Genomic DNA, 24,817 nt, shown 5'->3' with positions numbered 1-24,817 from the left:
AGTGCTGACATCTGTTGTCAATAAATTCTATTTCGTACAATTTTGAGTTATTTTCTATGTGAGACTTTTTTTATGCGGTCCCTGTTGACCGCATAAAAAAAATATTTTTTAATTGTGTCGCGAAAACTATTATTTACAGCCATTCGTGAAGTTTCGTGAGATTTTTTTTAATGCGTTTTTTTTAATGCGGTCCCTATCCCCCGCATAAAAACAGGTTTGACTGTACTCACATACAAAAAACTGGAATATGGAATGTCATCTGTCAGATAAAAATACTGCTGGAGAATTTTGCTGTGCGAAATCAATTGAATTTGTTTTCTTTATTTTCAATTATATCACCAGTAAAAAAAATGAATTTGAGTTAGAAAAATTTTTCAAAATAAGACATTATGGATATCAAATACTTTAGTATTTGAATTAAGACTATACAATCACAAGTTCTTTTTCCTGTAAGTAGTTTAATTTATCCAATTAATTAATATTTAATGGTTCCACACGGCACCATTGCCCGATTAATTTGACTGATGGTTAATTGTTAATACATCGAGTTCTTGGGTTGTTTACATATATATACCATGCCGGAGAAAGCATTAGCCATCTGAATGTCATGTTGAGTAGGCCAGTGGTGTTTAATTAATATTCAATTCAAATAATAAACAGAACAAACCATAGTTTTTAAAGAAGCTGACACTTTAACACAGCATTTGGCCAGTTGATAATTCATTATTAATAGATTTACTGCATAGAATCAACATTAAAAAAAGTTGACATAAATTTATTTTTGAGTTTAAAGTCTACTTTTACTTTCCCAACTGTTATGTATACATAACAAGAAAAATTAATGGCATTCTGTCAAATTTGACCCTCTGAGTGTTTTGCAAATCTCCATGTTTTGAGACACCCGGAACCAAAAAGAGTCAAAAAAAAAAAGGGGCAAAAAAGTTTTGTTGTGTGTGTGTGTGTGTATTGGCACTGTTTTGCTTAATATCTCAGGATGGGGTAAAGATAAAAAAACAAAATTTATCACGGTAGCTTATATATAAGGGGCATTCATGTTATTAAATTTTGGTAGTGAAAGGTTGAAGGGATGGTGAGATAGAGGTGGTCACATGTCATATCTTGTGAGGGGTCTGACTTAATGAAGATTTTACTTGTTGTTAGCATATAAAATGTTTTATAAAACTCATATTTACCCTTAAAATGAAGTGTTTTGTTATTTTATAATAATTAAAAATATATAAAGTTTTTATAACAAAATCTCAAGAGATGGTGCAACATACAATTTTAGTTATTTATTTTGATTAATAATACAAATTTTCATGTCGACTCTAAAACTTCAATATTGTGAAGAAAATATCCAGACTATTCACAAAAAATAATAAAATATTTTTGAGTCTATCATTAATCCTTTAATCCGACCACCGAAGTAACAGCAATAATGGTTAGAAGAATAAACTTTAAAAACAAGTAAAACATACGTAGAAAATTTACAAAGTTAAAATTGATCTAGTGTCAGCCTTTTACTTGAGGATCTGACACTTTTCTATTAAAACCACAAAAATTCTTTTCATACATACTGTCCTTATCCCATTTTAACTGCTTCTAGTCCTTGGTGGTAAGTACAAGTCACCCACTTTTTTGCATATGGTTACAATTTTCATGTCGACTCTGGATATTTTCTTCACAATATTGAAGTTTTAGACTATTCACAAAAAATAATAAAATATTTTTGAGTCTATCATCTACGTACGTTTTACTTGTTTTTAAAGAAGTTTATTCTTCTAACCATTATTGCTCTTACTTCGGTGGTCGGATTAAAGGATTAATGATAGACTCAAAAATATTTTATTATTAATCTCGAGAATGGTCAAATACAATTTTAGTTATTTATTTTGATTAATCATACAAATGTTATTTTTAAAACAAAATCTCATAAAAGTCAGGAAAGTTATGCAACTTACTGCTAGACTAGACTTTTTTGAAAAGAGTTACATTTTTAATATTTTTTTAAGTGTAATTCTAATTAAACAAGTTGCATGTGCCATATATAGTGCAGAAAATATTAGATATATTTGGACCAAAAAATCTTAAACACAATAATAATTGTTCAGTTCTTTACAATGTTTTCAGTAAAATATAAAATATATAAATGTATTAAAGCTATGAAATGTCTTCATTTTCCATCATTCACAACACCAGCCAGTCCAAAACAATTTTTATTTACAGAGATGATTTTTTTTTGAGGCTATGTCTCTAAAACAAATTAAAAATGGATGAAAATGTATTTACAGAATCACCAGAGGATGTTTTTATCCATTTTGCATTTTTTTACAGAGGTGTAGCTTCAAGTAAAAGATTATCTCTGTAAATAAAAATTGTTTTGGAGTGTTGTTGGTATTGTGAATGACTGAAAATGAAGACATTTATAACTTCAATATATTTATATATTTTATATTTTAACATAAATACTGTTGGCCAAACTTCTAATTTTACTCAAATATTTTCAGTACAAGTTTCAAAATATGCTTTTTTTTTTTTTAAATTTAAAGAATTTCAGTGCTTTGTGACAGAGAATTTAAAATAACTAGGAATTATATAGATAAGAGTAAACTGAATATGTTAATACAATCTCTCTACACACCGGTAAAATAAGTAAATAAATTCTTCAAACCTGTTAACCTCATGTTAAGCAATATAGTTAAATTATTGAAATTTAATAGATTTTGCTTCTTGAAAGTGGTCTGATTCTATTTTATAGTTAAAGTTCTGTTATATGTGCTCTAAAATCAATTTTTTATTTTACATAATGGTATCATACCATCGTAGTAATTGAAAAATTATATTTTTGAGCTTCATTGAAATCTAGCTATTATAAGATTTTAAATATCAGTAATTTGTTGAATGCTTTTGTTTGATATCTGACTGATAAGCTTATTATATATATATATTTTTTTTCTATTAATTCTTAAATGCTTTTATGAATTTTTCAGTGGATATCAGAACGAAAAAGAAGAATCCTACAAAAGAAAAATGTTGGTAAGAAATAAAAATTAATTAAAAGTAACTCTGATAATTAGTAAAAAAATTGTTATGGTTAATGGTAATTAGATATTTTAATTATTTGTGTTGGAATTTAATATAAAATGTTTTATCAACATTTTATATTAAATTTAAAAATATCAATAAATTTACATTACAGAAGCTAAATATAAATTATTGGTAAACATTATCTTTATAAAATGTTGGCTTTCAAGTAGCCAACTGTTAAAATTGTCATGAATGTATAGTTTAAATTATCATTTGATCTAGAAAATATTGTTATTTTTGTAAAGCTGTTGTAGGATAATCTTGATCTGTTTGTCCATGTGGAATTTTGATTTTCTTGATTCATTTTCATTATCTATGAAAAATGAAAATCAGAAGACATCTTTTCTTGTGGTTAAATTGTGGTCATACTTGTTTGAGGTTAAGTTGTGAGTTACATTTAGAGTCTCTGTATATATTACACTAAATAATACATACATACAAGAAAGATATTGACCGTACACGAAGTGTTTAGCCGGCAGAAAAGATGGTAAGGGAAAGGGGAGGGAAGAAGGAGGGAGAGGCAATAGACAGTAGAGAAAGGTAGGATCCTTCTGAATGGCATACATAAGGCTACAGTACCCTTTACATTTGATGTTGGAGTGCAGTTTTTAGGCTGCAAGGTCGTATCCCCCCAAAGAGTCTAAAAGAGAACCTGAGTGTAGCAAACACCAATAACTGAGTGCCACTATGAATAGCTAAGTGTAGAAATTAGTGCCAAGTGGCTGTTAGTAGGAAGACTTGTATCTACTTAATACTAATAAAACTGAATGTGATTGTGAATCTTAATACAGTAGAGCATCAATTATCCGACTTAATTGGGGACTGGGGTTGGTCGGATAACCGAAAAGTATGAAAAAATACATTATTAGTATAGTGTGTTAGGCCTGGTTTAAATACTAGCCTCCCTTTCATGGTTGAGCCAGTGCTGCCAGCTAAAACATGGAAAAATTTAACAAAAATAATATTAAAGTAGCCAAGACATAACCAAATATTGTAGTGCCACATCACTAGCAGACATTTGAATTTGCCGACTAGAACGCGATCGGTTAATCGGGGGTCGGATAATCGATGCTCTACTGTACTACTTAACAGCTAGACAGCAGCATGAAAAGCAAACGAATACAATGACAAACTAGACTAGACAAGTGGAATGACAGGGACAAACGTGCAAGACCCCAAATTTTTTATTTATTTTTATTATTTTTTTTAATGTATTTACTTATTTTTTTAATGTTAACTTACTCACTAACTAAACTAACCTACCATAACTTAGGATGAACCTAACCAGACGACTAAAGCTAACAAACCCTAATTTAATTTAACCTAACCGGAAACCAAGCTAAGAGTCCCTAATCTAACTTACAACTAGGACTAACCGAATTTAGACTAAAAAATAAAACAGAAAATAAGAATTAAAATACAAAGTTGAAAGACAGCTATATACTGACAGTTGAAACAAAGCAAGGGAAAGCTAATTGCTATCCAAGGCCAGTTGTATAAATAAATAATAGTCAGAAAACTTCCAAAAATATTATATATATGTAATTAGTATGTACCAAGTTTATAAAAAGAAATTAGTGTAATTTATGGGAATTGCAGTAAAGATCTAGAAGAGCTGCATGCACGTTGTGAGCTACAGTTGGCCAACATCAGTCTATAGCTGGTGTGTCTAACCTTTTGGCTTCCTTGAGCCACATTTAAAGAAAAAAATTGTCTTAGGCTGCACATAGACTATAAAACTACATGTGAACATGAGTGGATTTGCAGTTCTTGGCCGAAACAAACAAAGAAATAATTTATGTAGCCAAAAATGAATTCAAGTTAAATTTTTGTAGCCCAAAAAGTAGCCAATGCACCAAAAGATGTATTGTATGCCAAACTAAAAACAGGGTAGCTCATTTTGGAGCAAAGTAGCCAAATCTTTTCATTTGAGGTATAGTATATAATATGCAAATAATTTATGGTGGCAGCCATCTTAACTGTCTTTTAACAAAGTGGCTTTACTAGGAATGCACCAAATGTATATTTTTAAAATTTTTAGCACTAGAATTTGTATTTAAACTTCATTAAAAATGCTTTTTAAATTATTTTACATTACATATTGGATAGTTACAAGTTATTTTGATGATATCTAATAGTTTGATCAATTACAGATATCCGTAGACGTATTGAACTTATTCAAGATTTTGAAATGCCTGGAATTAGTAATTGTGTGAACGTGTCAAAAGATGGTCAATATGTTTTGGTTACTGGTACGTGAAATATTAATAAACTTTTAAAATATTAAAAGAATGTGGTAGAACTAATGAATAACAAAGAAATGAGGTACAATACTGTAAATGAGCTTATACAGTCTACAAGAAATTTTTTTTTAATTTAATTTCTACATTCATTTTTCTCAAAGTAGTTTAATTTGCAATTTTCAAGACTCAAACAGCAACAGAAGTTCTTGTAAGATAGTTATTCCTCAAGTCAATAGACTAATAGGAGGAGAGTGTACATAATTGCCAATTCAGATCTAAATAGTAATGATAAATACAAAAATAATAACAATATCAATAAATTAGTGCAGTGGAACCTGGTTAACTCAAATTGGTTGGAAGAAAAAAATCCAGACTTTGAGTTATGGAGGTTTGGCTAAAAATTCAGATTTTGTTCATTGGTTTATTGGTGACCCTGTGGGTCTTATTATGTAGAACTGTTGTGTCAATGTAAACCTCTTGATGTGCAGAAACTTGAAAACACTTAACTGAATGGTTGCTATTGAGAAGTGCTTTCCTGAATGGTTGATCCATTCACTTCTAAATGTTTAGTAAAAATTTTTTTAAATTGTGATATTTTGGACCAAGTATTAGATCTGTTTTTTATTTTTATCACTCTTTATTATATTATATTTTAAAAACTTTTCTGTGAAGATAAAAATTTTTATAATCATTTTTTAAATTAATTTATCAAAAATGTCAGCTAATCAATGAAATCTATCAGCAATCAAATAAAAAAATGTTAAAAAAAATGTAGGTTTGAATGGCAGTTTCAGATTAATTTATTCAATAGATGAATGTTAACTATTTTATTTAAATTAAAATTCCAAGGAGGTTATGAAAATACTGTATTGCAACTCTATTTGAGTTAACCAGTTTGATTAAACATGTAATTGTCTATACTAGATGATAAGGGAAAGGAAGTGACTTCAAATAAACATGACTGAGTTAACCTGGTTTGAATTTTCCAGATTCCACTGTACAGTAGAGTCCTGCTAGTCTAAACACCGCTAATCTGAATGTCCGCCTAATCCGAACATGTTTTGGTCAGTGAAGCGGAAATTTTCTCCATCAAGAGGTCTACTTGGGGTGTTCAGTTTCTTTTTCCTGAGTGAACCATATGAATAAGGCTTCATCAAGCTTGTCAAACATTGAGGGCCTTGCTATTTATTAATTTTTAACTGATTTTTCTGAAGTAGAAGCACAAAACTGCTTGATCTTTGTGTGATTTGTCATTCATTCCAAAATTTTATCTTTTCTATGATCAACTTTTTCAGTTTGAATATAATCCTTCTGCTTATAGTTATTTAAAGTTTTAAGTTGCATTTTAAATACAATTTACATTTCAGAAATTATTAATATTATTAATTTATATTAGGAATTTACAAGCCAAGGATTCGTTGTTATGACGTAAATCAGTTATCCATGAAATTTGAACGATGTATGGATTCGGAAGTTGTAAAATTTGAAATTTTATCAGACGATTATTCAAAAGTAAGAATGTAATTTTTATTTTAAGTTTTTATTTTTTACAAATAAAAATTATACTTTATATAAGAACTTTTTAAAGTAGTGATCACAATTCTCCAGGGATGTGGGATGGCCTCGGGGCATGAAACAAAAACACATTTTAATTAAATAAAATTAGGTGTAATGTGAAAATATTATTTCATTATGTGAAAAAAAATTAACGATATGAAAATGAAAAATATTATGCAGAGGAAAAATTAAACAAATTTTACTTAATGGAATGGGTCATGGGGTATACTGTTCACAGGGCTGCAAGTTATAACTATTGTCTTTAAGATGGCTCTCTGAAGATGGCTTGAGAAAGTTCAAGAACCATTGCTCTATATCTATTTTTAAGGCATATTAAGTAGAAAACTTATTGACAGATAATATACTTTACAGATTTAAATTTAGTTTCAACAATAGGATGAAGAAAAATGATAGAAATGATTATTTGTTTAGGAAAAATGTAGCTTTAATTACATTTTGAACTATTCTAGATTGTTTTTCTTCAAGACGATCGTTACATTGAATTTCATGTTGCTTATGGACGTTATTATAGAATCAGAATTCCTAAATTTGGAAGAGATATTGCTTATCATTCACCATCTTGTGACTTATATTGTGTGGGATCAGGGTAAGATTGATATATTTTTGCTTTTGCGAAAAATTGATTTACAGTTTAAATCTCTAAAATAAATTATTGTTTAATAAATTTTCAGTTCAGAAATATATAGGTTGAATCTTGAACAGGGACAGTTTTTGAATTCATTGCAGTCAGATTCCAGGTAATTTGAATTAATATAAATTTTAAAAATATTTTACTATATAATTTTAACTGTAAAATGTATTATTAATTTAATATTGAGAGCTTTATTTTGATTAAAACATTAAAATAAATGAACTTAAAGAAAATGTGTTTTTACTTCACAGTTCCATTTCTGTATTTTTCTGTATACAGAAATTGTTTTTGAAAGTATTTTAAGTGACAAATAAAGTTCAAATTTTAATTAAACATAACACTACAAGCATAGAGTTTAACTAAAATTTAACATATACAGTAAAACTCAAATGAGAACAAGATAAATAGATATGAGAATATACTAAATTCTGCATCAATCCATGTTTTACAATTTCTCTTGACAACTGAAAAGTTTTTGACATCAATTTTAAGATTATTTTGATTTGAAATATATTAAATTTTATAAAATTTATAAAAAATTACAGTGCTTCCTAAGCAAGACTGAGCACAAGAGATTAATTGAATGGCCACTTATGTACCCAAACTTCAGGTTTTTAAATTTTTTCTGGAATTGTTTGAAATCTATTGTTCACAACTTATACCCATGTATCATTGATTATCTTAAAGAACAATCTATACTGCTTATCAATATTGCACTACCAGGTACCAGGTGCACTAAAAGTTTTCTTACCCAATCTTTCAATTTTTTTATTATTAAAACATGAACTGTGCACAATGTGTAAATGATTAAAATACATACAAACCATCAGCTGTACTCAGAAATTTTAAGAGTACTAGCAAACCTCAGTTTTTAAATGGCTTGCTTTTTGAACAAATTGGTTCTTGAACAGAATTTCAAATCTGTAATTGCATTGATTATTGAACAATTACTCTACAAGAGTCGGCCATAGATTAGAGAGAGACAGATGGTCAACTTCCTATACTTCCTATATTAAAGAAAGTCAACAGTCCAACCAATCAATGATAGGACTATTTATTCAGAAATTAGTGGCTCTGAGATCACCTCACATCATTAGAGGTCGAAACGTGAATTATCTATGATGTTGCTATTTAAATTAGATTTCATTGCACATGCAGGAAAGATACTACTTCCATTTTTCAGTACACGCTGCAGTTGAATTTAAATGAAATTACATAATAAAAACTGTGTTAGTTGACATTTACGTAATATAAATGGCATCCAAGAATTGTTTAAAGGTGCTTAAATCAAATTAAATAACAAAATTCTTTTTATCTCTACACTCTTGATGTTTAACATTAGGATTGAATTCAGAACATACAGGTGAAAATAACTGATATTTTGTTATATCTTTCTGACTAAGACTTCCTCTTTTTGCTAATCAGAAACTACACCAGTATAATAAGTCCTATTAATAAACAATGTCTAAGTAGACAATATAAAAACAAAAAATTACATAACAAAAATTTATTATATATAATATTACATTGCATTTGTAGGTATTTTTATGCATGAAAGCACGAAATACATCTATAAATGTAAAAATAAGTTTTATTTTGGGGTCAGGAATAGATTAATCCATTTTATATTGTTTCTTATGAGAAAATTCTTTTGGTTTTAGAACAGCTTTTAGGAATGAATTGTATTAGAAAATCAAGGTTTGACTATATGTACAGGAAGTATCTGTGAAACTGTCCATCTTGAGGCAGAGATCTAATCAACACATATTCCTACTTGCACTTATTAATATTACTCAGGATTGAGTTGGCCATAAGTATAAATCTTGCTATAAACATATTGACCAGTGTTGGTAACATACATTGCCCAAAAATGTTTGGGTTTTTCCAGAGTTCTACTGCAGGTGAATCTCGCTGTTTCATTGATTAAACACAACAAAACAGCAAAGTAGGTTTGCAGTGTGATTTATGTGTCATCCGGCGTAATGTGTTCTTTTTTGTCTTATTGGTCATAAGTCCTTATAAATGATACAACAATAAAAAAAATCCTATCAATGTATTATGAAATGTTCAAACAAGTTCATACAATGCAGGTTTACTTGGAGGTATATTATTAGAAAATTTTTTTTTCAAAATCTTTACACACTGTTAGTAAATTTTATGTCAAAATAAACCTTCCTAAAATGTAATTCTTTGCTTCAGGTTAAGTACCGTAATCAATATGTTCATGTTTCCCACTTTCCAGTCGATGATACATGGTTTTCCACCCATACAGATTTGTTCCAAACACTTTTAAGATCATCACAAATCTAAATCAGTAATGCTTTCTTTTGTCATTTTTTCAACATGTCAGGAAATAATTTTTCAAAACTTCAATAAGTACACCTTGTGAATGATATTTTCAAACATCTGCAATGAAATTTGCAGCATATTATTATCCTATATATGTAATAGGAAGAATATAAGTTTGAACATTTGCTACCATAATGATTTTGCCTTATAAAAACTAGGAAATACAGTATGTTTATTTCATCATTTTTACAGATAACATTAGGATATTATGACAACATAATGTACAAACATTAACCTTAGTCAATATTCACCAATAGTCAAAGGTTATTAATAAACCAGTTATGAAATTATGCCTAAATCTCTGTAAAAAAGTTGCAGCTCAATCACTTATCTTCAGGCCAATTTATGAAATTTGATTATTAATAGCACAGTTATACCCAGCTTTAAATCTTTAGTTATTGTAATAATTTTCTGTAGGTTGGAAATAATACTGTTAACTGATAATGAGCACAAAACAATTTTGAGAAAAATTATTCTTTTAAATCATAAAATTTTATAAAAACAAAATAAAATGCTTTATTTTGAACTTAAGACAAGTATGTTGATGGTCAAATGCGTCATCAATCTATTGCTCTGAGGGACCCAGAATCAGATCTTTAGGAATTTTTTATAAGTGGTCTTTCTTGGATACATTGAATTCAGTTCCACACCACATAGCCTGATGAAAACCATTATGGGTCTGACAAAAAAGCCTTTTTAGTGCTCATAGGATAGAAGGAGTTTACAAAGAAGTTCGATATAACATATAGATTGTATGAAGCAAAAAAAATATAATAAAATAAAAGCACTTGAAAACTTTCAGAAGTACAATTAAATTACACTCTTGAAAGTTTTCTAGTGCTTTTATTTTTTTTTGCTTTACAGTGAGATGAACAGAGTTGAATATATTTGTCTCAATGTATGACATACAGGTATACATATTGTTTTCAATTAGTCTACATTTGTATTAATTAATATTTCTTTATTTTACATTAGTTCCTTAAATGTTTGTGAGGTGAATCCAGTACATCATTTAGTTGTGTGTGGCACAAAAGAGGTGAGAATTTTAATTATTAAAATTAAAAACTTTATAGTTCATTAGAATATATTTTATTTCATCTGGTTGGTTTAATTGTTACATAATAGATTATAACACTGATTTGATGATGATTGAATTTACAAAAAAACTAACTGCAAGGTGTTTTAAGAAACAGATTTTAATTTTTGTAAATGATCTCAGTATACACTTAATATTTTAAAACTTTAAATTATCTGTATTTACTTTTCTATCAAAGAATTTGAGGGACTCAAATAACCAGAATCTGTAATTTAAATCATGTTTTTATGTCTTATGAACTGTTAAGTCTGGCACAAATTAGTAAATGCAGTTGCTTTTGTGTGATGTCAGATGAGATATTTGTAGTCACATGACTGTTTTCCTTTGTGCCCTTGCAATGTCATGTGTGATATCACTCTAAAGAACTAGTAAACATCTACTTTGTCCCCTATGAACTTGGAAGAGTTTGTTTACACAATGACGAAAATCAGCAATCGCACTGTGTTGCTTATAGCTTTGTGCTACAATGTCTTGTGTATTTTTTTTTTTATTGGCAAGGAATTAATTAATAAGTAATATATAAAATATAGTTAGTGATATATGTATATATATATATACAGTAGAGCATCGTTTATCTGAAAGGTGGTTAACCGAAAGCTTTCCAGTCGGACTGTGTCGTGCTGAGTCAAACGTTTTTGATACTAAATTAACTTTTAAAGTATAATTTTTTTGTTTTTATATTTTTCAATATATTTATTTTGTTTGTAAAAAATAAAGAAATAATTTTTAACGATACAATAACCTTGATTATTATTATAAAAATTTTCGTTAGGCTTAAAATTGATGAAAATTCAACACAAAGTGACATGCAATGGAGAAAAATTTCAACGTGGGATAGGTTAATATATTTTTTCATACATAATCAGTTATCTGAAAAGTCAGTTCCCAGCCAAACAACCCCAGTCCCCAATTGATTTGTTTAAATTACACTCTACTGTATATATATATACATATCACTATAAAATATATATATATATATTTTATAGTTTAAATAATTTAATGAAATAATTATGATCCTTTTATGTATCAGTCATAAAAGTTTTTGACTCAAGATTTCGGCTGATAGCTGAAACTAGTGGCATAATTATTTCTGTGCATGAGTGTCTATTGATTATCACATGAAAAAATCCAACATATTGGATCCAAGAGTCATTGAAGGAACTGCCTACTTTTCACTGAAGGGTATGATGTAGTGTGCATTGAATTGATGATTATAAAGTCAATGGTCGAACCTATGATGATTACAAATTTAGTTCAATGTTGTATCAAACAGTTTGCTGCAATATTGACTAAGTTTACACTTCATCTTAGTCAGTAGCTAGCTTAATAATTGTAATTATACAGATGAGCAACAAACTAGCTAGATTTACTATACATTTAATAGACTCACAATTATTATAATAGCAATTAGACTGTTTAATTAATTTGATTAAAGAGATGCAGATCTTTTTGAATTATCTAATTATTTCTACAAAATATAGTCTCTTTTCTAAATGGTATCAATCAAATCTACAGCAACACAAATACATGCTCTATCTTTTCATGTTAATATCTATCTTACATCATAACGATTTAAAGATTTCAATAATGATATCAAAAATCTATCTCTTATTATGAATCTATAGAAAATTATTATATATTAATTTTAGGGACGTGTAGAAGCTTGGGATCCAAGATCAAGGCATAGAGTTGGCATTTTAGACTGTGCTCTGAACAGTGTAACAAATGAAACAGAGTAAATTTTAAAATATTTTTATTTATTTATTTGAAACTTTATATTAACTTATGTAAATAAAAATATTTAGTTAAGCAAGCTTATTTTTTTAATTTAGTGTGGATGGATTACCTTCGGTCACTTCATTGACATTTCGGGATGGTTTAACTATGGCAGTTGGTACTGCTACAGGTCAGGTGTGTAGATGAATTAAATTATTATATTTTTTTAAAAGCTTTATTAATTGGAAATTAATTTTTTATTAGTCATTGTAATGTAGAAAAAGTATTTCTCGGTTAAAAATTAGTCATAAAACCAATTTTTATATTAAGTTGTTGATCAATTTAAATAATTAATCAAAAATTTTTTTGATGTTTAAATTTTGACTTGTTATTTCAGAAAAATCTGTGGGCTCAGCCTTCTGGCTAGTGTACACATCTGAAAAAAGTCACTCTAAGGCAATGTTTTTCAACCTTTTTTATCTCTTGGCACACTTGATTTTATAATTAAATTTCTGCAGCACACTTAAATTATAATGATACACAGTGAAAAAAATCACACGATGTAAAGTTGTATTTGTAAATGTTCTATCACCATATTACTTGTCACTTAACCTATTTGTCTATTTGTTGATTTGTTTGATGAAACCGTGTCTCGTTCTATAATTTAGGCTTAGTAAACACTAGTGTTGTGTTGTGTTCCAAAGACACTTGGGAAGTTTTCCATCAAATATCTTTATTTGTTTGTATGTTGACTTTGCTTGTTTGTAGTTAATACAGTTGTCTCTAATATATTCCAATCATAGGATCATTCCTAATAGAGTGGCTTGTTGAAGCATAGGAACAACATTGTCATATACTATACTGCTGGACTGACTATGAAGTTTGTGAATATATTATATTTTTGTTCTACTGTCCAGTTCTGAAACTGAAGAGGTTATTGATAATTAGATTAACTAGTTGTTGATAATTTATAATAAATGTATAAAATTGAATGATAGAATTCTTATTATTTTTATTTTAGATTTTAGTATATGATATTCGTTCGGATAAACCATTTTATGTAAAAGATCATATGTATGGATTACCTATTAAAGATATTGAATTTCATAAATCACAGAATTTGGTTATCTCAATGGACAGCAAAATTGTCAAATTATGGGATGCTAATAATGTAAGTATATAATGTAATACTGTATAATAATTTATTATATTTAAGTTTTATTTTTTAGAAAAGGTTAAATTTGTGTTTAATTGACATCTCAATTAATTTAATGTTCTTTGTGTCTGTTTTTTAATTTTTTAAAATGACTTAAGTTTTGAATGTAAAGTTTTTTGTTTATATATGTAAACAAAGTATATGCTAACCCAAAAATTTTGAGTTAACTTAGGTAACAATCACATCAGTCTGTTTCAAAAAATGCATTTATTGCATACTTTGTACATTACAAGATAAAATATATTACAGATATTACAATTGCTAAGAAATACAGCACCGGTACATACTTAAACTTATCATCACTCAATGCTTTTGTCTTTCTTTCATGATCTCAAAATTTGTTATAGCTGTTTTATATGGGAAATCTTATATTGCAGGACTGTTAACAGGGCCGTGCTGTGCCGTGCCGTGATGCAGAGAGGCAGCTGCATCAGGCAGCACTGTAAGGGGGTGGCATAAAAAACATTTAAGGAGCAGAATTTCAAAGACTTGCATCATACTGAAAAAATCTACTGCACAGCCCTGTAAGATACATCAAATAATAAGAATTATAGCCTACATAAGCCTAATAATTTATATAAGGGGCAGCATTTCGAAGACTTGCATCATATTGAGAAAATCTACCACACGATCCTGACTGTTAATAGCAATGGTCATGAGTCAATACACTCATAGTAGAGCGCTCAAACAAAAGACTGCTTCTGCAAAGAACTTCTTTGTTTATGTTTTATCCTATTCTGAATACTAAAGGCTCTTTCACAAGCTGCACTGTTCATTGATATTGCAAGACCACAAACAGCTCAAGTACAAAAATCTAGGAACAGTTTTTGGAGCTCTGAACCAGGTTTGAGTAAATTAAAGCAGTTGTCCTTAAAAGTCGCATAGTTAATATTTGATACAGTATGCTTAAACAAGCAAATCTGACTGTGCTCTTTTTTATTAATAACATTGCTGTATTTTTACAATAGGTTTTGAAATTGTTCAGAACCATAATCCTACACATCAGTCACAGTACTTGGATATCTTGTTGGATTGAAAATTTTGTCAAAGCTAGATAAACAGAAAGGTCATTATCTGGAAATCTGTCCTCCAAGTTAGAAACTAAGTTGTCAATATACTATAAATATAAACATCCACAACAAACCCAATACATAGCATCAATATACAGTACCAATACACCTATCCCTTACGCGATAGGTGAGACCGAGCGATAACTGCGTAAGTGAAATTTGTGTAAGTCGGGGTATAATTTCGCATATAAATACATACAAACTATTTTGAATTGGGACCGGAGACTAAAGAAAGCAATAATTTAGAAAAACATGTTTCATAAAATCTTAGATAATACATATGTATAACAAATTATATAAACAGCAAAAACCATTTAGGATTAACATGAACATATAAACAGAAAAATGGAAAACGTCAAAATGCCTATTTATATTATTAAAATCATAAACCGAAATTATTTTAATGTAGAAGGCTTCATGAAATTAACAAATTCGTCTGACAGCTCAAAGATTTTTTTTTTCTCCTGCAAAATTTCCTCGTAGCATGCTAATAATTTTTTTATTTCTTGTTTTGTAGAAGAAATGCACTCTTCGTTGGAGTCTATTTTTTCTAAAATTTGTAACTACTTTTCAATTGAAGTCAAGCCTTTTGTCAAGTTTTCACAACTTTGAGAATTTTTTCTTTACCTTTTATAATTGTTCTGACCGTTGATTCCAGTAGATCAAACTTCTTTGCCAATTCACAAATTTTCATTTTTGTATCGAAGTCTTTAATAATGTTAACTTTACATTCCAAAGATAAAGTTTTTCTTTTCTTGTTTGATGCAGAAGAATCAGTTCTACTTCATTTGGATGACATAGTAGAGTCTGTCAAGTCTCCGTAGATATAACAAACACAGAAATAAATAAGACAAAATAAATTGTAGCTATGCGTTGATTCCGCGCGACACGTCCGAACATGTAAGCTGAACAATAGTGTGGGGGGAGTGAGTAATCAAGAGTTGCGTGGTGCTCAAACAAAAGACAAATTGACGAGATTTGAAAATTGCATAACTCCAGGTTCATGTAAGTCGAGGTATTACTGTACTAGTCACAATGTCAAATTTTAGCAAGTCACAAACTGACTTGCAAATGAAAATGTTACAAAAAGTTGTGGAAATATTAAATTTGACACACAGAAATGTGAGTAAATGAAAGTTCTGTGTAAAATAGGACATCTATTGTAATTGTAGGATTGTCTTACTTTCATGCAGGTAGTAGGATACATGGCAATTCAGACACTATTCATTCATACTGGCAGTAAACTTTTTTTAAAAAAGAGTGCTGGATATGTAAATAATGATTTCTATATGCAGATTTGGGGACAGATACACATCTGAGAAGGTAAAAATGCCAACTTGCTGATTTGAAGAATTTTGATTTCAATTTAGTTTTCATTCTCAGAGTGGTTTGCCCCAGATATGTTGAGCCCATCTCTCAACAACCAGTTGAGAGACGGGCATTGTGGGCCTCACTGGACCTATAATGAGCATTAGAAAAAAGGTTGTCATATTTTTGAAACTATAATAAACATTTTTGTTTGATAAAGTAATATTTAAGTAATAGTTTATTTTCTATAAATGATTTAAGTTTTTAAAGAATATAAATACTTTTATAACAATTTGAATTGATTATTAATATGTGAAATATTTTAAAGGGCAAAATTTTTACATCAATACAAGCTACAACCGATTTGAATGATTTATGTGTTGTGCCTGATTCAGGTAAGATTTATGAATTAATTTGAATTTGATCGATTGATTAAACACATAAGTAATTAAGAAACTTATATACACATAATTCATATTTTTAAGGCTTAATCTTCTTGGCACATGAAGAGAGAAAAGTTTTAACTTATTACATTCCTGTGAGTATATTTATTTAATGTTATATATTGTAAAAATTGTTAATAATACTTTGTAAGGAATTAAATTAATTCTTGTATTGCAAACTTTTTATTTTTTCTTTCATTTTATTTCTTAACTTCTCTCCACTCTGAGATAATTAAAAGATAAAATATATTAAAAACACTCACCAGAAAATGTTTTACTGCTGCATTTTCTGGTTAAGTATATTTAACATTCTGAAGCCCTATACATAGATACACAACCAAACAATCGGACTATAAATCTTCTGTTATTAATGATTAGATACTAAGTAATTTGGTATAATTAATAATAGTGGATTTATATCCCAGTTGTTTAAAATGATTGTTTGGTTGAGAAAAACATTAACTTAAGAAATACTTAATAAAAATGAACATTTTTGACAAAAGTTGTCATAAGATAAAACAAGGAGTTTGAAAAAGTTAACATGACATTTTATCAGTTGTATCTAACATGCAACCAATAATATTGTCAGTTAGATTTTCAGGATGATTGAAACATCAACAGGAAATATAAAATAAACATCTCCAGGCATGGGAGAACATTTCTACCTCCCTATAATTAATCATTGTGTCTCTTTAAAGAGGCCTTGAAGATTTCCAATCTTTCCAGGTGCTTTAATTTGAACCAATTACAGCTTTATTAAGTATTTCTTAAACTAATGTTTTACTACTGGATTTTATAGTTTGGTGAATGTTTTTAATATTAAGTTCTCATTTGTTATTATAAGATAAAATACACTTTTTGCATATCAACTAAAATTAAGTTTGATTCTATAATACTAAAATACATTAGAGAAAGTTTCAAATTCAGTAATTTTAACTTATTGATTTTTTAAAAATAAAATGTACTTCACTAATACTGGAAACATGTAATATCTTCAGACCACTAAACCTCTTCAGCTTCCAGCAAAACATGTAAAAAAATGTAGCAATTTATAAAAAGTTTTGGAATCCAATACAAAGAACAATATCTGAAAATTTATCAAAGATGATACAGTGTAGTCACAAAAAATCTCATTAATGATATCATTGTTATTATAATGAGATTAGATTTATTTGCTAGTGTCAGTTCTGTATTATTGATAGACTTTAAAGGATAGATTGTGCATTATTCTTGACACTCTTTGATACTTTAATAACTTCATTTTACAAAATTTAGAGAGAACAATTATCTAACCATCTCCCAATTTTGCTAAATGACACCAGATCTGTTAACAAGAAATGCATTCTGATGTAATTATTACATTCATTGTTATCATCGTATCTGAATTCTTTAAATTTTTGTACTTCATGTGAAAAAATAAATTAGGCCCAGTTCATCAGATCCTCTACAAATTGGGACCTCATCAGACTCTAAGACTCTGATCTGATGTTATTTTCATTCCAATCAAGAATTGTGGAGTGATGATAAACAAGTATGATGATTACACTTTATTATTACAGTTAAAGGTCATATTAACTTATTCATCTTATATCCATGAAAAAATACAAAAAATAATTAATTTATATTTATTAAGTTTATTATTGAAATTTATTTAATTTTTATATTAAATATTTTTTTTAATTACAAGATTATAAAAAGTACCACCTTTCTAACACTCCAGCAAATTATTTAATACTGTAAAAACGTTTTTGACTATCTTTAACAGCCTTCGTCAGTTAAACATATAATAAAAAGAACATCAAAGAAATAGAACATAATAAGTGTGCTTGCATAAAAAATACAATGATAATCCCCAAGTGCTTATCATTGTATTTTTTACGTAAGCGCACTTATTATTTTTCATAATTTTGATTTCCTTATGTTCTATTTCTTTAATGTTTTTTTTATTATACATTTAACTGATGAAGGTCGTTAAAGATGGTCGAAAACGTTTTTACAGTATTAAATAATTTGCTGGATTGTTAGAAAGGTGGTACTTTTTTATAATTTAGTCTAATTCCAGTATAATTTATTATATTTATGAAATATATTTTATTTCAATATTCTATTGCTTATTCCTAAAGATTTTATAAATAGAAATAAAATAAAATATAAAACATGAAAATTCTACAAAGTTTTATTGAACTTTTGAATGTTTTGTAATCTTATTTTCTTGTTATTTAACTTTGATTAAATATAGGATTAATGCCATAGACCTCCACAACTATAGCATACTTTTTCTAAATAATAAGATTCATCAAAATGAAAATTAACACAAACATTCATTAAACTTAGACCCATGATCTGTAGAATTAGAAATATGCTTTAATGACATTATCACCAAATAGTAAAAAGTTACAATATTACCAACTGAAATCTTGAGAAATTTTGTAATGCTGAGAAAAAGTTTTGTGTACACTTCTATGAAACAATTCAGTTTTTATTTATAAAATTTTGAAAACTTGTTATAGAGCTAAGTAGTAATCAATGGTTTAATGATTGCTGGTTGACCAAGGCAGTAAAGGTGTCTACCTCTTTAGATACTTTGGTTTCAAGTGATCTTTTTTCTTCTTTACTTTTTCTATTATTTAGGTATTTAGAGGGTCTTTTCTTTTTCGTTAAAAGTTTGGCTAGGCCGACAAGGTGACCAAGTGGGTGAGGAACAGGCTCAACATATCTGGAAATTTTCTGAAGATTTTTGTCCAGATTCAATTAAGATTCCTACATTGGCAGACTGCTTTCACTGCCTTGGTTGCATGGTCATCTTTCATATTAGAATACCAGAAATTTTTTTGATAATTTTAATTAGATATGTCAAGTCTTTTTCATCACTTTGTCTGTCTTATAGCCCTGGCCAAACCTTTGATAGGCATTTTTCGTGCTTTTATGGATTTGTATGGTATTTTAAACTCTGAGCAGAAAGAACATAAATTTCGATGTAAATTTTAATTATTTTATTTTTATAGGCTTTGGGACCAGCTCCTAAATGGTGTTCCTTTTTAGACAGTTTAACAGAAGAATTAGAAGAATCTGGCCAAGATATAGGTAATTAAAAATTGCTTTGTAACTTTATCCCTTCTGTACTTTTAAGGAATTGTAGATTAAAACAAAACTTTAACAGTATTCAATGTAAATGCTATATTAAAATAATTTATTGTTAAAGGTTATGTTACTTAATGTTTCTTCATAATAATAGTTGTATGTTTACTCTCCACAGCTCTGATCATAATTAGAAGTTTGCATTCATTTCTTCTAAAGTTTTATTTCCAGTTTGATCTATGGCAATAACTGCATTACTTAAATTGTTTTTTTGTGTTTTTCTATCAAAAGTGTGATAACAATGAGTCAAAAATTAAAGAATTTTTGACTCATTGTAATGAATGATGCTTGAATATTCAGTTTTTCTACTGTATTTTATTGCTTGTATTTATTGTAATTTCGTTGTTCAGCTATATTAACAGAGTGATACACAGTTAATATCCAGCACATTGGCTTCATTTATATTCTGGGAAATACTATAGATAGATGTATTTTTACATCTCTTAACAACAATTAATGGTTATATATAATTTTTTAATTGATGTCTATATGTTTTGATTTTGATACAGTAAATTTTATTGGAGAAAAATTTCAAACTTTTTTTTTCTGTTTTTCATCCAAGAATATCTTCATTTTGTCTTTAAATATGTATTAGAAATAATTGTTTATTTACAAAAGTTTGTTGGACAGATGATATGAGGTTAGAAGTTAACCTATTACTGTAATGCTTTTCAAACCTCTATAATTTATCATGGATACTACAAGTCAAGAGCACTTGATCTGTATCTCATGCTGGCCAGTCCTGTTTTGGCTCAAATACACCTGTAACAGGCATAATTATAGTTGGTCATGTAGCATACAATATGCTGGTATCTTGTATTAGTCGTTCAAGAGCAAACTAATTCTATTTTATTACTCATTTTACTATTGTGGATAATCTATATAAATAAAACTATAATGATCATCTGTTTGTCATTTTGGATATTTGGATGTTTGTTGCCACATCATGTGAAAAAGCCTTAGCATATGTCAACCAAACTTCATATTTTGAATCTGTTGATTTAGGAGAAGGTTTAAACATACATATGATCTCAAAATCTATATTATATAAATTAAACTGTAACAGATTTCTGTCGGTCTCTCTGTCTTGCTGTTGCTAGATTGTGACACACCAAATATCAATTAACAGCTGCCTGTCAAGCAAATATCTATAAGAAAGATGCACTATTGAAGTATAGTACTATGTTTGGAGAACTAATATTACAAATAATTAGTAAGAAATTAGCAAGAGGTTGGAAAAAGTGATGTCACTACATACAAGCATGGTGAATCTTTCATGTTGTGTTCATGATTACTTAGGCCTAACTATGTTAGTATAAGTTTTATTTATATAGAAGATTGATTCAGCATAATTTTACATATATATAAAAGTCAAAGTATGTATGTATATATTTTAGATAAAGGGTTCTATACTATTCAACACCGAATTTGACATGAATATTCTTCAACACTCTAGAAAATATACTGTGGGAGATCTCATCCCCATCATCTGTAAAGCCTACTCCTCTCTTAACTTGATCCCAAGCAATTTTTGTGTTTTGCAGTTTAATTATTGTCAATACTCAGGTCAATAAATATGCATTTTAGTTACTAAGACCATTATTTTTAATCATCCTTTCATAACCCAATCTCACAAATCCTTTAAAAACCCAAGTAATGCCATGCATATGCAGCTAGTTTAAAATATTGATGCTATCATTAGTATTGCATTTATACCATCCAGGTAGCATAATTGGCAGGCAACACATCTGCAGAGTAAGCAGAAGTTGCAGGTTCAAGTCCCACTTTGGGTTGATCTTTTCTTTAGAATATTCTGAATTATTAAATTTAATAGAAGATGGTGACTCAATCATTTATCTTTAGTTCTAATTACATAGCATTTATATATTTAATTAGCCAAAATGTAGCTCAGTAATAAATCTAACTTGATTATTTGATTAGTAGTATGGTTTGAGCTTGGTATTGTATAGGATTAGCCTACTATTACAATAAAATATTAATTTTTTCAGATATGATATAAATTTTAATTTATATTTTTATATTAGTGTACGACGATTATAAATTTGTGTCAAAGAAGGAACTTGGCAACTTGGGACTCTCTCATTTAATAGGCACGAATCTACTAAGAGCTTATATGCATGGATATTTTATAGATATAAGATTATATCATAAGGTAATGATAATATATATTCTGTTTTTGCATGAATTATTTTGCATCAATTAAAAATTAAATGATTATTGAATGCAACAAATATTTCTATTAATTTCAGGCTAAATCGATATCAGAACCTTTTGCATACGAAGAATATCGACGGAAGAAAATAAGAGAGAAAATTGAAGCAGAAAGAACTAATAGAGTAAAGATAAAAGTAAGAATTATAAAATATTATTGAAATTTTATGAAATTTATTATTTTTTTAATCAAAATTAATAATGTTATATTTCATATTACAGAAACTTCCTCAGATAAATTGCGAATTAGCATTAAAATTACAAGAAGAAAAAGAAGATGGAGGATCAAAGAAAAAGGTAAGAGATTTTTAAACTACTTTTCAACATTGAAGTTAGAAAATATAAGAATTAAATTGATAATTATTTATTCAGTTATATAATAATCATTGAATCTAAACCTTGAGGTAATACTCAGAATATTGGTATATTGTGGACAGATATTTAAACTATTTACATTAAATTTTAATGCTATTCAGTTATTAGTCTGTAGTTTTACAAATAAAGGAAAGTTTCAGTTGTCAAACAATTTAAATATTTAAGGAATTATTATTAAAATATTGTAAAATAAGCATATTAATAACTTTTTAGTTAAATTTCTATTGATAAATAATAAAATAGCCAGGATGATAAATATATTTTAAAAAATACATAGAGTAATAGAAGATTACGAAAATAGTCTTCACATTTTACTTAATTGCACCTCATGAACATAATCCACCATAACACTGTTATGTTTTCAAGGTGTGATGGGGACAAAATGTAAAGATATCTATCGTATTCTTCAATTATTTTATGCTTCTACTGTTTTTTTGCAATTTCTTAATATGCTAAGTAGTATAAAGACAAGATAACTTCAAGATCAATATAATGTTCCATATATTATACAACCGTTGTGGCAAAATATTTAATGATAGTACTGTAAAGATTCAAGTTTTAATCCAGACTGGACTGTTACATATATCATCAATAGATCAGATTACGTATCATTCCCTATCACTTACTAATTGCTGGTTAATCTGGTTGCAGACCTTGCTCACTTAAAATGAACAAAAATTAGGCATTAGCTTATAGCTGTAGTGTGCACATGTATTGTGTGATTGTATGTCAAGCAAAAACATGATAACTGAACAGTATAGATAAAATTTAAAAATCTGCAATTTATTTTTATTCATGTTCAAGTTATCATCTAGTGGAATAGAAAATATATTATTTTATATTTTATATTCTATTTGATTTCACTATATGAAGAATTTAATGTTTCTAGTATATTTTACATGTAAAATAGAATTTCTTTAGAAATTAAGAGAGATTATGTTGGAAAATAATTGAAAAAAAAACATTGATTTACAAGATCATTTATTAGTTATTTTAAGTAAGTTTTAATATTTAAATTTCATATGCTTTTTCTAGAGTCTGTATTCTATATTTATCCAATTAATAAATTATTGTATGCATAAAAATGACCAATTTTTACATTAAATAATTATTTTTTATTCCAGAAAACAGGAAATATCTTAGAAGATGATAGATTCAAAGCCTTATTTGAAAATGTTGACTATGAAATAAACAAAGAATGTGATGAATATAAATTGTTAAATCCTATAGTATCAAAGAAAGATAAATTAAGGAAGAAAAAACTTCAAGTGCAAGTTGAAGAGGTAAGTTATCAAGTGAATTTTAAAATATTCTGTTTAGTGTGTGCATGTGCATCATGCAGGCATACTTTTGCACAATTTGCTCTCTCATGCATAATATCAGGTCAGTCCATAAGTTCGTGTGCATTTTTATGACCTTGAAAAAAATCTTATTTTGCTGTTAAAAATGTCAGTCTAATGTGATAATTTTTACATCGAAGTGTTAAATTGGATCTCATTCATATAATACTGTTCAGAATTGTGAACATTTCAGTTGTTTATTTTCGTTAAAATGGAAGTAACCGACGAATATAAAACGTGTCTTTTATATTCGTCGGTTAATCAAATTTGCATATTCTTTTATACAGAAATGTTCTATTATTCTTCTTTTTAAACAATTTTCTTCTTTATAAAGTATTTTTACATTATTCCTGTCTATTTTACAATGATTATTTTTATAATGTAGATACCACGGCGACTCTTCTCTTTTTAATCTTATTGCTGCCTCGTGCTCTTTTAAGCGTATTTCCAACTTCCTTCCGGTTTCTCCAACGTAAGACTTCGTTTGTGGACAAGTACAAGATAATTTATAAATTACACCTGCAACATCAAGCCTGTTCAACATACCTGTATCATCTTTGTTTATAACATTAACTACATTCAGCAATTTGTTCTTTTGTTTTGCCACGATACATATAGAATACTGTTTAAAAATCGATTTATATCTCTCATAAAGTTTATGTACATACGGAAATTCAACATATAAAGTATTATCAATATGATTCTTAACATTATATCTGTAATTTACAAAGTGATTATACCACTTACATAATAAATTCTTTGGATAATCATTCAATAAATGAAATCAAACAAGTTAAACAAACAACAAAAATATTTAATATAAAAAATGAAAATGTTTATTATATTACATATTTTTTGTTGTTTGTTTATTATTGATGTCGTCCAATAATTGTTGTAAGTCAGACTCATGGTGCCATAAAATGAAAATATTATAAACATATCTAGAGTATATAGCAATGCGATCATGATACATTGAGATGGAGGTTTCCTGCTTG

The 24,817-nt window shown here is 28.0% G+C and overlaps 1 protein-coding gene across 1 annotated transcript in view; it reads left to right on the top strand.

Annotated features, from left to right (window-relative positions):
• Positions 1-24,583, top strand: part of LOC136988854 (nucleolar protein 10-like) — a 38,614-nt gene extending 14,031 nt beyond the window's left edge. Inside the window, exons 3-19 of the mRNA XM_067286846.1 lie at positions 2,991-3,036; positions 5,241-5,339; positions 6,727-6,842; positions 7,358-7,494; positions 7,580-7,645; positions 10,864-10,924; positions 12,634-12,719; positions 12,817-12,895; positions 13,722-13,871; positions 16,623-16,689; positions 16,780-16,832; positions 19,743-19,821; positions 21,921-22,048; positions 22,146-22,244; positions 22,330-22,404; positions 23,607-23,765; positions 24,208-24,583. Coding sequence (XP_067142947.1) covers positions 2,991-3,036; positions 5,241-5,339; positions 6,727-6,842; positions 7,358-7,494; positions 7,580-7,645; positions 10,864-10,924; positions 12,634-12,719; positions 12,817-12,895; positions 13,722-13,871; positions 16,623-16,689; positions 16,780-16,832; positions 19,743-19,821; positions 21,921-22,048; positions 22,146-22,244; positions 22,330-22,404; positions 23,607-23,765; positions 24,208-24,234 — 1,527 coding nt within the window. The 3' untranslated portion in view covers positions 24,235-24,583. The remainder of the gene's footprint in view (positions 1-2,990; positions 3,037-5,240; positions 5,340-6,726; positions 6,843-7,357; positions 7,495-7,579; positions 7,646-10,863; positions 10,925-12,633; positions 12,720-12,816; positions 12,896-13,721; positions 13,872-16,622; positions 16,690-16,779; positions 16,833-19,742; positions 19,822-21,920; positions 22,049-22,145; positions 22,245-22,329; positions 22,405-23,606; positions 23,766-24,207) is intronic.
• Positions 24,584-24,817: the final 234 nt, after the last annotated feature.

The sequence above is a fragment of the Centruroides vittatus genome, unplaced genomic scaffold (genome assembly GCF_030686945.1).
Source record: "Centruroides vittatus isolate TY-2023 unplaced genomic scaffold, ASM3068694v2 scaffold_386, whole genome shotgun sequence".
Lineage (NCBI taxonomy): Eukaryota > Metazoa > Arthropoda > Arachnida > Scorpiones > Buthidae > Centruroides > Centruroides vittatus.
The sequence above is the reverse complement of the archived record's forward strand: the minus strand, read 5'-3'. Positions and strand labels throughout refer to the sequence as shown.